Source organism: Dicentrarchus labrax, unplaced genomic scaffold, assembly GCF_905237075.1.
Source record: "Dicentrarchus labrax unplaced genomic scaffold, dlabrax2021, whole genome shotgun sequence".
NCBI lineage: Eukaryota > Metazoa > Chordata > Actinopteri > Moronidae > Dicentrarchus > Dicentrarchus labrax.
Genome location: NW_026136707.1, coordinates 11,236,891 through 11,250,509, shown reverse-complemented (window position 1 = coordinate 11,250,509; position 13,619 = coordinate 11,236,891). Strand labels below are relative to the sequence as shown.

Here is a 13,619-nt window from a genome sequence, read left to right as displayed (position 1 = left end):
TTTAAAACTATATTTAGGGTCCCTATATGAGACAGTCAGAGGGTCCATGGCATTTAAGTTGTTGTGCATATATTCATGCATTATTCTAAAACTCGATGAGCAAACTGGCAATTAATTAAATTACTACAAACCAGATGACACATGTTGATCCTGGGGTCCGAGCCCTGGGTGACTGAGCACAATAAAGTACAATGTATTTTATTTAATCAAAAAGTAATTAATGCTGTAATGAAAGTTTAAAGAATTTTTAATTAATTGATAATTTAATTAACTGGACTCAAGCATAATAAGTGTACTATTATATGCTAGAACAATTAATGTAACACGCAGACGTTTTCTAAATCAGTTTGCCATAGTTTGACATAGGCTGAACCTGCACCTAGTTTGAGGTCCTGGGGGAGCTGGGCCTTTGCTTGGTTGTTAATCCAGCTTTGGCTGTTTCATACAGTGTACAGTGTTCAAAAGTTATTTCCTGTAGGCTATATTGTTGGAGGTTGGATCAGTAAAAAAAAAAAAAAAGATAAAATGCTTAGTTACCATATCTTCAGACTGTAATGTAAGTAATGAAATAGAAAAGATATAAAGACATTTATTTTCAGAAAGGGACAAAAGCAAATTGAGACTCAAGAAAATATAAAAACAAGGAGAGAAAGCAAGTATGTACAGTAGAGTGAGTAGTACGTAGTTAAAAGATGGATGTAGATATGGTGAATATGACATGTGGAACAATATAGACCATCACAGAATGAGGAACAAAAGGAGATATTGACATTTTAGTATGAAACACATAAAGGTAAGTGTCCTAACAGCAGCTCTGATAAATAAGGAGGCCTATATGCAATTATGAAGGTACCATGGATACCTTCTTTGTAAAATGGGCTTGTAACTTCTTTCCTAATCTCCACAGAGACACTCCTTTACTATACTATCTATTAGTTACCACTGAAATGGCCTTCCTTTAGGTGTAAACCCTCCCAGGGGTCCTGTCAGTACAGACCCGTTTAGTGCTTTAAAGGAGCACTATCATTCTCCACACTGTTAATTATGTATGAAACACCTCCACTGTGTGTTTACAGCCTCCATAAATCCAGTTCATTATTATTGCAGGTGAAATATGATCAAATGTATTTTCCTTCAGTTGTTGTCGCCTGGCTCGTGGCGTGACCTCACTGTTCACGTCACTTCCGGCTCGGTGCTGCATGATGGCGGTGTCCATGACAGGTCCGGCACATTGACTCTGTCTGCAGGTGTGCGGTTTACCCTCTATTTAAAACCTCACCGGGGGGCATTTATCAGCCGAAGACCTTAAACCGAAGCGACCCTCGTTGAGTATTTACTGAAGAGAATCGCAGGTAAACAGTTTGGTTCCGGATTTGCTCATGTAGCCTTCTGGTTAGCCACAGCTAGCTGTTAGCTAACTGTTTACGCAAGGTTACTCGACACTGCGGAGTATTTACACGTTATTTGCTCCATTGCTACTCGCCCTCCCCAAAAATATGACTTTACTTGATTTAGTTACTCTGTGTTTCAGATCATGGCGCTCCACAGAGTGTCCTTCAGACTACGGCAGACGGTAAGCTCATTGTTGGCAGTCGCTTTTTGCACAAACTTACCTTGTAACTTTTGCACATGTACAGCTATACACTGTTTAACATACTTTTTGCACACCATATTTCACTTTATTGTATATAGTGTATATGTTTTCTATTATATCTTTATTATATTTTTATTCTTTCTACCCTTCTCTACTATTTGCACTACATTCTCCCCTGTGCTGCTGGGCCAAACTTTAATTTCTCCCACTGGGCATCAATAGAGTAACATCTTATGTTATCCTGTCTGAGAAGCTGCAGATACATAACCTGTACTGTATATGAAGAATAATCCCTTTTCAATATTCAGCTGCTCTGTTTGCAAAGCGTGGAGGCAAGACATATTTACACTGATGGTTGTGCTCGTGTGAAAAATTCACATTATGTTGACTTCATTTATTGTGTTCGTTTAAATAGCTACCATAGGTCAGCTGTCTTAATAGCTATTTTACAAGTTTTTAATATATGTATCAAAATAAACTACCCTATAGTTGTAGAGGAATATTAAGTATATCAAAATGTAGAACATCAGAATATTAAGATTTGATTGGTTTTAAGTTGCTCTCAATGTACTTTAACATACAGTTAAAAACAAGGGTAACAAAGCAGAACAAATAGTACTAAAGATGAGTATAGAACTCTTATGTACATACAAGTAGGTGAGAAATAAATGTGTATATAAATATCTATAAAAAGCTTCAATGAACAACAACATACCATATCTATAAACATGTCAAATTTTCTGTAAAATGTCCAAAGAGTGCTGGACTAAATGATTAATGTAATAGGTTATAGGTTATACCTTATTATATACATAAGGTAGACGGTTATGTGTTATTAACCCCACAATCCAGAGCAAGACTTCACTTTGACCAGAAGAAGGATTTGAATGTAGATTACAGTACATGAAGACTTTCCATCATGTATTATTGTGTTGTATAATTAGTTGTCTATATCTGATATAATATCTTTTAAAACATACCATTTGGCTACATTTTACACTTGAATGAAAGGATTTGTCCTATTAAACTTTTGTAGGTAACACATGTAAGGTCCCTTCATACCAGTGGAGGTAGTCAGCAGCAGGAGGCTGTGGCTGCAGAGTCAGAACCTGAGCCCCTCTCCATTTTCAGAACTCAGGAGAATGATCCAGTAAGTAAATCTGACCTTACCAGTGCAAATGTCGTCATCATGCTAACAGGTACACAGTGTTTGTAGCCGCAGTCGTCTGTGCTCACTGTCTGTCTCTTTCCAGGCATGTCAGTCTGAGAAACATTTCGGGCAGTATTACACACTGCCCTCTGCACACGTCCGCACAGTGTTCCCTCACGGCCTCCCCATGCGGTATAAACAACAGGTAGGAGCTGACATCTGTGACTGCATGCACATTATTTTAAACTTACTGGCTCATAGATGATATTTTGTGACTTGATTAATGGTTTTGTTTTTTGTAAATAGTAAAATATCTACCATGAAGACAAATTGTCATGTATGGATTTAGGTGAAGACGTTTAATGAAGCCTGTATGATGGTGAGGCCGCCAGCTCTAGAGGTAATCTCTTCGCTGAAGAAAACAGACAACAGCAAACCTGCCGTGCGATATTTATTCTGTATCCTTTGAAATACTTGTTCTCTCACACACACACACACACACAGATAAACTTCTACTCTTGATGCTTCTGAATGAACCAGTTGTTAACCTTATCACATTGTTCAGATGGGTTGAAGGGCAGTGGGAAGACGATGACTCTCTGTCACACAATCCACTTCTGCTATACACAGGGATGGCTGGTGCTGCATGTTCCTGACGGTGAGACCAACACAGTCACACACACCAACTGCTACCACTGCAGAAGTACAGAAAGTGTCAACAGTGACCCTCCTACATGTCTCTTTTTTATAATACAGCTCACCTCTGGGTGAAGAACTGTAAAGAGCTACTGCCCTCATCCTTTAACAGCTCTCGCTATGATCAGCCATTACAAGCCACCGAATGGTTACGCAACTTCAGAATCACCAATGAGCCCTTCCTTTCAAAGGTAATGAGTTTTATGAACAGTCATCAGGCGATATTTATTTGAGCTGTGAACTCACAATATTAACCTGATGTGTACACAATGAGGCTTGTGGCGTATTACCAAATTTGTTACATTATTAACAAGCGTTTAGGCATTTATAGGCCTTAAATGAGCCGTGACTGTGTCTTCACAGCGGTCACATGCTGATATACATGAAGCCATTAAACTGCTTAATGACACCACCTGAATTTACCCACATCATCGCTGTAAAAGGAAGAGTTTGAAGTACAGTGTGTTTGCATGGCACAGTAGCAATATAACAGCACGATGGGGTATGAGTTTATTATTTTAGGGAAATATTTGACATGTTTCGATGTAATGAGGAGGGAGCAACTTAAGAACTCAGCCAGACTCTGCTCTTTAACATGTAAAAAGGATTATGGATGGAAAGGTTCTATATGCAACACCTTTAAAAATACTGTCTTATATTAAATATGGTTAAGTATTTGAATTATAGAGTGGATTTGACAATGTTTCTTTTATAGACCATCTAGGAAGTATTGCTGCTCAGGAATTTCCAGTGGACTGTCTACATTTGCTTTTCAATAGATAGAGCAGATAAAGACTCGTTATAGAGATAATCCCCACAAAGCAACTCAGTCTTTAACATATTGACACACACGCAATTATGTTAATAGAAAGCTAACATTATACATTTGTGTATGAAGTATTTGTATCTTTATGTGAAGAAACTTCGGAAACCTGGTGCATGAATTAAAGAGAACCCAGTACATATAAACGTGGTCATTGAAACTGTGCTGTTTCTCCCCCAGATAAAGACAAAGCAGCGCTATGTGTGGACAAAAAGAGAGTCAACTGAGGAGGGAAGTACCCTAGGAGAGCTGGTGGATCAGGTGAGTCATCTCACAGTGCAAATGAGTGCCCCTCCCTCTCCGGATTTTTCTGGCTCGGAGTAGTTATTTGTGTTCATTGGAGATGTGGTTTATCTCACCCTCCAAGACGTTTTTCATCAATCTGTTGTATTTTCTCTGTGTTACCTATTCTTTCCTCCTGGCCCACCGATTTCCCCACAGGGGTCATTAAAGTTTCATCTCTCACCTTGCCTGTGCTTAGTGGTGATCAATAGCCAATGAACTGAGCATGGTGATGGATCAGCACAATATTTTTGTACCACACACACTGACAAAGGTGGAAAAGAGCAGTGGATTTATGTTCAGCCTGTGAATTTTTTGACTTCTTCCAATCAGCCATCTTGCTCTGCTATATTTCACTGTATCATTTGCTCTATAATAAGGAAAACTTTGAGACATTAGTGCTGTTGCCATATTTCGTCTGACTTTTTACAAACTAATTTTTGGTCACTATTGCTTCAGCTGTGAGCTTCTGTTGTAGGCTGTAATTAGATCTGATATTAATAGCCAGCCTTCTGATGGCTCATTATTAGTCAAAAGAAATCAAATGAGTTTCAGACCTCCTGCTGAGGCATCTGTATTAAACTGCCAGATGTTTACAGGCTTAATTTAAAGAAATGGTACATGAAATTACTGTTTTCTCTGACACCTCAACATAACTTAGTTGCTCAGATTTTGTCCAACAAAGTTAAATGTTATTATTTAAGAGAGTACTCCACTGATGGACAGTTTTAAAATCCATGCAGCAAAACCAGAGATATCATCTTTTTTTTTATTCCACACATTCCTCTTCTTCATCAAAACATGGTGCCTACATTACCCACAATACAACTCCACCGCAGACAGTTTGGTTGGAGGTTCGGGTGTGTTTATAGTACTAACGGCTTCATTTTCTAACTTACAGTATGCAGCCCCAACTGATGCTGTAAACAGACTTTGGTGTTCCCCCTTTAATTGGTTTTCCCCATTGTGAGACACCGATCAGCCTCCTGATGGTGTTTCCTTTTGCTGTAGGGTATCACTCGTGTGAAGACCAGCAGTGATGTGGTGGGGGCGGTGATGAAGGAGCTGAGGCTGCAAAGCGGGCAGCCGGAGTCAGACTTCCGCCTGGCCGTGGCCGTGGATGGTGTCAACGCCCTGTGGGGAAGATCCACCATCAGGAAGATGAATAATACTGCCGTGAGGAAAACACATTCACAGTACTGTCATGTCTCATACTTGTCTTCAGATGGGAAGTCTTATGTGTCTCTCTTTCTTGCTGTCCATCAGGTGGACCCAGAGGAGCTCACTTTGGTTTATAACCTGAGGAAGCTGATGAAGAACGACTGGGTGAGAAGAATACACTAAAGGCGATGACCGCATGAGAATAATATAGATATAGATTTTCTTTTTTCCCCCATTAACATTCACTCTTTGTCTCAGACTGGAGGTGCCATCATAACCACTCTGGCTCAGACGGGGGCTGTCTACACTTCAAAATATTCCTACTTGCCTAAAGAGCTGCTGGGAGAGGTCAGAGATCGTTTTATTGTACTTTGTAATCTGTAGCACGTGCCCTCAAACTCTAATGACAGATGAGTCTTTCCTCCTCTTCTCTAACTTTGGTTATTAGTCAGGAAATTACAAACCTTGGAGTGATGAGACTGCATCACTCCAATCCTCAGTGGGCAGAAGTTGTTTTTCAGAATTAAGTAAAGCGATACACAAAAGTCATAATGGTTATGCTTTGTCGCTTAGTGGTAAACAGCTCAACTTTCTGTTGTCTGTGAGCCACAAAACAGCCTGTATTTCCAGTAGTATTGCCAGTGTATCGATCACTTGTGACATTTTTAACAAAGGTTGAGTCCCATCTTCAAATGTGTCCGTACTGTCCCCATCCTGTTTACCTTGTTCATTTTGTTTTATGCTTAACAGTGAACCCGTTGGCAGCGTTATACTGTGTGGTTGTGCTGTTGCAGTGGATTGCAATATTATTTACAGCAGTCATATTTAGTTGATGTCTACATGTCAAAAGATCAATTTCCTAATGGACCAATAAATCCATCGTCACCCACCTTTTCCATTTGTGCTGTGCAATGATTGAACTGTAAAACTCAAAGTAGGGTCATATAACATTCCTGTCTCACCAAATGAAAAAAGTTATAATTACATAATATTAATCTTTTAGACCCATGGCCATGTGGACTTGACTTGTCTTGTAATAAGTTATGTCAAAAATATGCATTATCATCCATGATTTCTCTCCTTTCTCCATTTGAACTATAGAAATATTAATATCTGTATTTGTTTGAACATAAAACAGGTCCTGTGGTGCATTTTAAATTATGATATGCATGTCTGTATTTTTATATATATATATATATATATATATATATATATATATATATATATATATATATATATATATATATATATATATATATATATATATATATATATATTTATATATATTTGCATCTATATGTTGTTAGTCATGGTTGTGACATTTTCTTGTCTTAACACACTATTTAAAGGGGTGACGGGGTCATATTTGATGCCCAGTGTTTTGACTTTCGTTTCCCTCTTTTAGAAGGGGTTTGACAGCATGGACCCGTTCATCCCGGTGTCTGTGCCCAACTACAGCGAGAAGGAGTTTGAGAGCTGTTACCTCTACTATATGGACCGCCACTGGCTGCAGTATCCACATAGTAAGTGATGATACTGTGGATGCTTTGCTTTATTAAATAAAAAAACTAATTTAAATGATGTTTTAATAACGTTTCATTATTTTTTTCCCCTCATCAGGTCGAACAGAGGACGGAAAGAAAGAACTCATCTTTTTGAGCAACAGAAATCCATCAATGTTGGAGAGAATTTGTGGCTTCCATTGAAGTTACATGAAGACTTAAATCACACACACAAATATCACACACACAAATATCAGTGTACTAAAAAATACAAAAACATACAAACACCCATGTCTATATGACCCCCTCTGTAATTTATGATGCATGTGTGTCACTTTGATAATAAAATGTTGAATAAAGTAAGAGAAGTACCTTCGTTTGTTTTATAAATACAGTTCAGGTAATTGCTGAATAACATCAGTTCAAATCCACTGTAAATAACTTTTGTAAAATAAAAATGCAGTCTTAATTCCATACTCTATTAGTATTCAGACTCATGCCCGATGCCTTGGAAAAAGATTTAATCACATTAATTGCTGAGAAGAAATGAAATATGAATGAAATAATATTTTCTGCCACTTAGTTATGACAATATCTTTATGTGCAATCTGTAATTGAGATTTGAAACTGGGAGAACAAGAGCTGCAGAAATGGGACAACCTTGTCTTCAACCCATATTTTAGAGGCGCCATGTTTTAATTTGACAGAGCTCTTATAATTTAAATACATATATCTGATAATATTATAAAAACATACTCTAAGGCTGTATTTCTTCATCGTTCAATTGAAGGTTTTATAAACATTTAAAAACATTATAAATATAACCTTGAATGACATCAGGGTAGTCAAACGCATCAATGCCCTCCTTCATTAGCCTCGTTTATGGTAAAGCGCCACCTGGCGGCCGGTCAGACTATATTACACGGTTGTTCACGTGATACTTCAGAGAGTCACATGACCGGCCAAAAGTCGTATTTGATCGCCAAAACAAAGTGGTTGGTATGACAGATTGGGCCCAGTTAAGGTGACGGTCGAGTGTAACTATTTGAAGTAACCTGCAGGACATGCCAGAGCTTGTATCCGGATCCTTCAAGGTGAGATAATCTTCTCTAAAATCCTCTCAATGACATGACAAAACAATGTGTGTGTGTGTGTGTGTGTGTGTCTCAGCTGAATGAAAGGAGCACTTCTGGTGTTGTTAACTAGTATTTTTTTTTATCATTTTTAATACTGATTTTAAAACATATTTGTTGGTATTTAAACTCACAGCTCTGTAGTTTAATCTGGGTTTTCTTTGTTTCTAGATAAAATGGCGTTTTTGTTGCTATCATCTGTACTTTTGGTCCTTGTTTTCCTCACAGCAGAAGTGACCCTCTGTACAGGTAACACAACACAGAAAACACCTGGTTTGGGTTGCAGTTGTCCCAGTGGTTGTATCCACTGTTTTTGCATGTATGTAAAGTACATTTTATACCCCAACATAGAAACAATAATGCTTCTTTTCTGACTTCTTCTCCTTCCAGGAAGCACTGAATGTGTTGCCAGAAACTTTGGCCATGACTCTGTGGTGTGTGAGTGTAATTCAACCTACTGTGATAGTGTTGGGTCAGTCTCCTTGCCTCCTCTGGGCCAGTACTCCTCCTACCTTTCCAGCATGGCCGGCAGCAGACTGAAGGGGGCCCAGGCTCAGGTCCAGGTGAAGAGCACCGGGGCAGGTGAGTGGTTTGGGCTTTTGACGGGGATGTCTGTGATGTTGGAGCAGGTGCAAAGCATCTCTTTTTGTTTGTGTGTCTCGTTCAGGTATCAGGTTAACCATTGTTCCCTACCAGAAGTACCAGAAGATCAGGGGATTCGGAGGAGCTATGACAGACGCAGCAGCCATTAACATCCTGTCTCTCTCTGCTGGTGCACAGGACCAGCTGCTACGCCAGTACTTTTCCCCTGACGGTATGCCAAGTAAAAGGGAGGAAAAAATTGTAGGGTAATATTTTATCCTAATTTTTGTCTATTTGTAGACTGTATGGCTAAGAGTTACTCAGAAATTGATGTTCAAAGCAGTTAACTATATTCAATTGTTTACATGAGAGCAAACTCTTTGTATGTGTTAAAGCAAAACTTCAATATGTAGTTCTTTACTGTAACTCCCCCTAACCATTTATTAAATGTTCATAACTCCCCCATTTTTAATAACTACTATATAAACATTTAACAAATGGTTGTTAACACTCTATATTGTAGTTGTAAGTAGTATATATATATATATATATATATATATATATATATATATATATATATATATATATATTATAGAACATTTTAAGTGTTTAAAGTAAAGTAAGTCCAATTGTGCAACTTCTCCTATGAAGATATATTTGATATTTAATTAATTATCTGTTTTATAGACCATCATCCACTTATGGGTGCCCTCAGGAAGAGTTATAGTTGTTGACACTGCTTACAACTACATTATAGTGTTATAATGACCTCAATAACTCATCTGGACAACAGAAAGTTTTACAAACATGTATAAATGTTATATACATGTGTCCTTGCTACGATACTGTTGACCCATGGGTTTAAGTAACTGAGTGTGGAGGTTTTCCGTGTATAATCAAAATATTTTTCCTCTACAAGCCAATCACACAGGCTTAGCTGTTATTGATGCCGTGTCTCTGGCAGGTATCGGCTACAGTGTGGTGCGTGTGCCAATGGCCAGCTGTGACTTCTCCACCCGTCTGTACACCTATGATGACACACCTGGAGACTACAACCTGGACAATTTCACACTGGCCCCTGAGGACATCAACATGAAGGTCTCTCTCTCCTCCTCCACTCTCACACATATACACATGTCCATCACTCCATCCCTCTAATCTCTCTTCTTCTTCTTAGATCCCTCTCCTGCAGCGTGCTCAGGCCTTGTCTCCTCGCCCTCTGTCACTGCTGGCCAGTGCCTGGAGCGCCCCCGCCTGGATGAAAACTAATGGTGCGCTTGTGGGGAAGGGCTCCCTGAAGGGCCAGCCTGGGGGCAAGGAGTATAAAACCTGGGCTCAGTACTATATCAGGTGACATGAGCGGCTTTACCTGAATGTGATGGCTCATGTTGGTACTGCGTGATACGAGGGGAACTTATTGCGGTGGCCACCTTTTTCTTTCCTCTCAGGTTCCTTGAGGAATATGCTAAATATAACTTGACCTTCTGGGCCTTGACCACAGGGAATGAGCCCTCTGCAGGACGGATGACTAACTACAGGTCTCTCCTCACATTAGATTACATAGAATCGTCATGACTCTTGAATTTCACAACAGACTGAGAAGCATCTTTGTCTCACTGCAGTTTCCAGGCTCTGGGCTTCACTCCTGAGGAGCAGAGGGACTGGGTGGCTCTGGACCTGGGCCCTGCCCTGCACGCTTCGTCACACCCACACACACACATACTCATACTGGATGACAACCGCCTGCTGCTGCCTCACTGGGCTAAAGTGGTGAGTCCAAGGACGGAGAGATAGTGGGAAAGGTCGTAGTAAACTTTGCTGTAGGCTACACTGGCGTTGCAGACAAGAAAATAGATAAATCAATACTAAAATATCTTAATATGATACTTAAAATAGAATACAATACAAGTTCAAATCAACACAATAAAGAAGATATGAGGTAAGTTAAATGTGGTTAGGTGCTGGGGGAAAGCTAAAATAAGTGTAGTCAACTACCATACACTCTGGAGGAGTGGAGGGAAGACTCCAAACTACCAGTGTATCAGATAGACTCCTGAAGAAAAGTGTTTGTCTTCACTGAGAGGTTGTCACAAGAGTCAAGGACAAGATTAAATAAGGCCTGTTCAAAAAAGCAGATTTCTGTAGAGTTCAAGTTAGATTTTTTTTTTTTTTTAGTCTTTGGGCTTTTATCATCTTTAATAACACTTTTTATTACCTTTTTTTACTATCCCATAAAACGAATTTAATACCTGTTTCATGATCATACTAACCAAAGTATAATGGAAAACCAGTGGGGATGATATTGCTATTATATTACACTTTTCAGCACTTCCCAGCAGTATATAACTATATTCCTGGTGATATAATCAATTATATGAATATGATCTGGACCCGGATGAGTAGCATAATATGTTTGGATCAATTAACCAGTAGAAAATGTATTTAAGTTGTTGCTCAAATCGACACTTGCCCATTGTGAGACAATGAGTTAGTGTTGCTAGCAGAAGTGTTTTCTACAGGTGTGATGAAAATCCTATAAAAAGACACAGTCTACATTGGCACAAATCCCCTTTTTAGGTGTCTAACGTCTCTCCACACCCTGCAGTCAGATACAAAAGCATTTATTAACGAACATTACTGTCTACAGCAGGCAAGAGAAAATATTTGCATGCAATTCATGTGGAAACTCTGTTTTGACTCAAGACTTGTTTCCCCCTGGTTCCTCCAGGTCCTAAATGATGTTCATGCTGGGAGGTACATTCATGGTGTGGCAGTTCACTGGTACATGGACTTCCTTGTTCCAGCTGAGATAAGCCTCGGAGTCACCCATCATCTCTACCCAGAGTATTACCTGTTTGGCACAGAGGCCTGCTCTGGCTGGAACCCACTAGACAGAGGCGTGAAGCTGGGCAGCTGGGACAGGGCCGAACAGTATGCACATGACATTATAGTGGTAAGATCATCTTAGCCTATGCACAAGGGTTATGCCTGTTCAGTCAGATCCAGAGTAACAGATGTGAGATTTGGCAGGCTGCGAGTTGTTTCTGAAAGGTGAATCACCTCCCTCGATGCTGCAGTGCAGGTTTACAGGTTGCAGTCTGTTGCAGACACTCTTCAGAAACTGCCTGCAGGCCATCAATGCAAGCTTGAACTGGTGTTTTGTTTCTCCTTTCTTCACTCTCTTTCAAAGGAAATTGGACTCCCTCCATTCTATCCATTTTGCATGGGCGCATTCAGACTCTAGACATCTTGAGAATCAGGAGGGATTTGTTTATGTAGATGTGCTGTCCTTGTGACATTTAAAGAGAACACCAGGCACCAGTCCAATGGATTCATTTAAACAAAGCAACACCTCTAACCACAGCTACAAAGCACAGGCTAGATACTAAACTGTGGGTGTTTTCTCCACGGCAGGACCTAAATCATTATGTGGTGGGTTGGACTGACTGGAACCTGGCACTGGACCAGACTGGTGGACCAAACTGGGTTAAAAACTTTGTAGACAGCCCCGTTATAGTAGATGCACAACGTGATGTCTTCTACAAGCAGCCATCCTTCTATAGCATGGCCCACTTCAGGTAAGAAACTGGGTCTCACATGATCACACTGAATGGAATATTTAACCTGTTCCAGTATTACAAGGAGGCAGTCTAATGAGACACACAAATCATCTTTTTTTTTTTTTACACAGCAAGTTCCTGTGGGAGGGGTCTCAGAGAGTGGGTGTGTCTGCTAGTCAGAAAACAGACCTGGAGTACTCTGCCTTCATCAGACCAGATGGCTCAGTAGTGCTCATCATACTCAACAGGTATAGCATGGGAAATGTGTTTTTATCCTCTTAATTTTTTGTGCAGATGACAAAATTAATTAATTCTACTCTATGTTTGGTCTCTGTAGGTCATCATCAGAGGTCCAGTTTGAGGTGTGGGATCCCGCTGTGGGCTACATCCCCTCCACTGCTCCGGCTCATTCTTTGCTCACACTTGCTTGGAACACACACTGATCATTAAAAGCTGCACATGCATTTGTTTTACTTGAATCACATTATAAATACTTCCAGTTATTACTCTTACAAGCCACTCAATGCACACATTTTTCTATTAGCTGGTACAGGATTATTTTTTTATCTGCACAGCTTTAGTGATTTCGTTGGTCACCTAAATTAACCTCAGCTAATGTGATTTTAATCCACAATCCTTAAAATGCTTTTTTATGTGCCGATTCTTATCAGGAATGGTACCTGAAAGAAGTGAATGTATCACCAGAATGACCTGTACTGAAGTGTAACTGGTGCCTTGATTTCCAGCTAATAAGATGCTTGAAGTGTCCTCAACATGTCTTATCTGTGAAGAAATATAAATAATGTACATAATTTGTAAATGCCTTGCGCTATTGCTATTAAATCATTATTTTAATGTTAAATAAAGAACAAATTGTTTTAAAATATCCAACGTCAAGTATCTTTGGGTGCAGAGAGGGCATAAAATGTACACAATGACAATAAAACTATGACAGTTTTTTTGTCAATTTATTAATACATCATAGACATTTTTTTCATATATATAATATACAGTTCGATAACCAGGTATTTCACATTTGTGTGTCCATTCTCAATGTTTTTTTTTCCTTTGCAAACCATAAGTTGTTGGACTAAAATTATTTACATCAACCAAAAAAGTGATAAAAATGTGAAACA

The 13,619-nt window shown here is 39.2% G+C and overlaps 2 protein-coding genes across 3 annotated transcripts; both read left to right on the top strand.

Annotated features, from left to right (window-relative positions):
• The first annotated feature begins 1,175 nt into the window (after window positions 1-1,175).
• dap3 (death associated protein 3) lies at window positions 1,176-7,579 on the top strand. Of its 2 annotated transcripts, none has more exons than XM_051407470.1 (13): window positions 1,176-1,352; window positions 1,532-1,573; window positions 2,631-2,744; window positions 2,848-2,949; window positions 3,094-3,202; window positions 3,310-3,402; window positions 3,501-3,631; window positions 4,444-4,524; window positions 5,557-5,721; window positions 5,812-5,871; window positions 5,965-6,054; window positions 7,115-7,229; window positions 7,327-7,579. In XM_051407470.1, exons 2-13 carry the CDS (start codon window positions 1,535-1,537, stop codon window positions 7,410-7,412), a joined length of 1,185 nt encoding a protein of 394 aa, XP_051263430.1. In that variant the 5' UTR covers window positions 1,176-1,352; window positions 1,532-1,534; the 3' UTR covers window positions 7,413-7,579. The 2 variants fall into 2 exon arrangements, with proteins under 2 accessions (XP_051263430.1, XP_051263429.1); XM_051407469.1 differs by having other exon boundaries at window positions 1,177-1,352; window positions 7,112-7,229.
• A 571-nt stretch (window positions 7,580-8,150) lies between these two features.
• gba (glucosidase, beta, acid) lies at window positions 8,151-13,369 on the top strand. Its single transcript, XM_051407468.1, has 12 exons — window positions 8,151-8,302; window positions 8,513-8,590; window positions 8,732-8,923; window positions 9,009-9,155; window positions 9,888-10,021; window positions 10,101-10,273; window positions 10,372-10,461; window positions 10,546-10,693; window positions 11,652-11,876; window positions 12,338-12,501; window positions 12,615-12,731; window positions 12,821-13,369. The coding sequence occupies exons 2-12, from the start codon at window positions 8,518-8,520 to the stop codon at window positions 12,924-12,926; spliced, it is 1,569 nt and encodes a 522-aa protein (XP_051263428.1). The 5' UTR covers window positions 8,151-8,302; window positions 8,513-8,517; the 3' UTR covers window positions 12,927-13,369.
• The last annotated feature ends 250 nt before the right edge of the window (window positions 13,370-13,619 follow it).

Excerpts from the sequence above, each read along its gene's own strand:
- dap3 (XM_051407469.1), top strand. The coding sequence starts at position 1,535 with ATGGCGCTCCACAGAGTGTCCTTCAGACTACGGCAGACG. Across the intron at positions 2,745-2,847 it reads GAACTCAGGAGAATGATCCA|GCATGTCAGTCTGAGAAACA; the intron begins GTAAGTAAATCT and ends GTCTCTTTCCAG. Across the intron at positions 6,055-7,111 it reads CTAAAGAGCTGCTGGGAGAG|AAGGGGTTTGACAGCATGGA; the intron begins GTCAGAGATCGT and ends TCCCTCTTTTAG.
- gba (XM_051407468.1), top strand. The coding sequence starts at position 8,518 with ATGGCGTTTTTGTTGCTATCATCTGTACTTTTGGTCCTTGTTTTCCTC. Across the intron at positions 8,924-9,008 it reads GGTGAAGAGCACCGGGGCAG|GTATCAGGTTAACCATTGTT; the intron begins GTGAGTGGTTTG and ends TGTCTCGTTCAG. Across the intron at positions 12,732-12,820 it reads GTGCTCATCATACTCAACAG|GTCATCATCAGAGGTCCAGT; the intron begins GTATAGCATGGG and ends TGGTCTCTGTAG.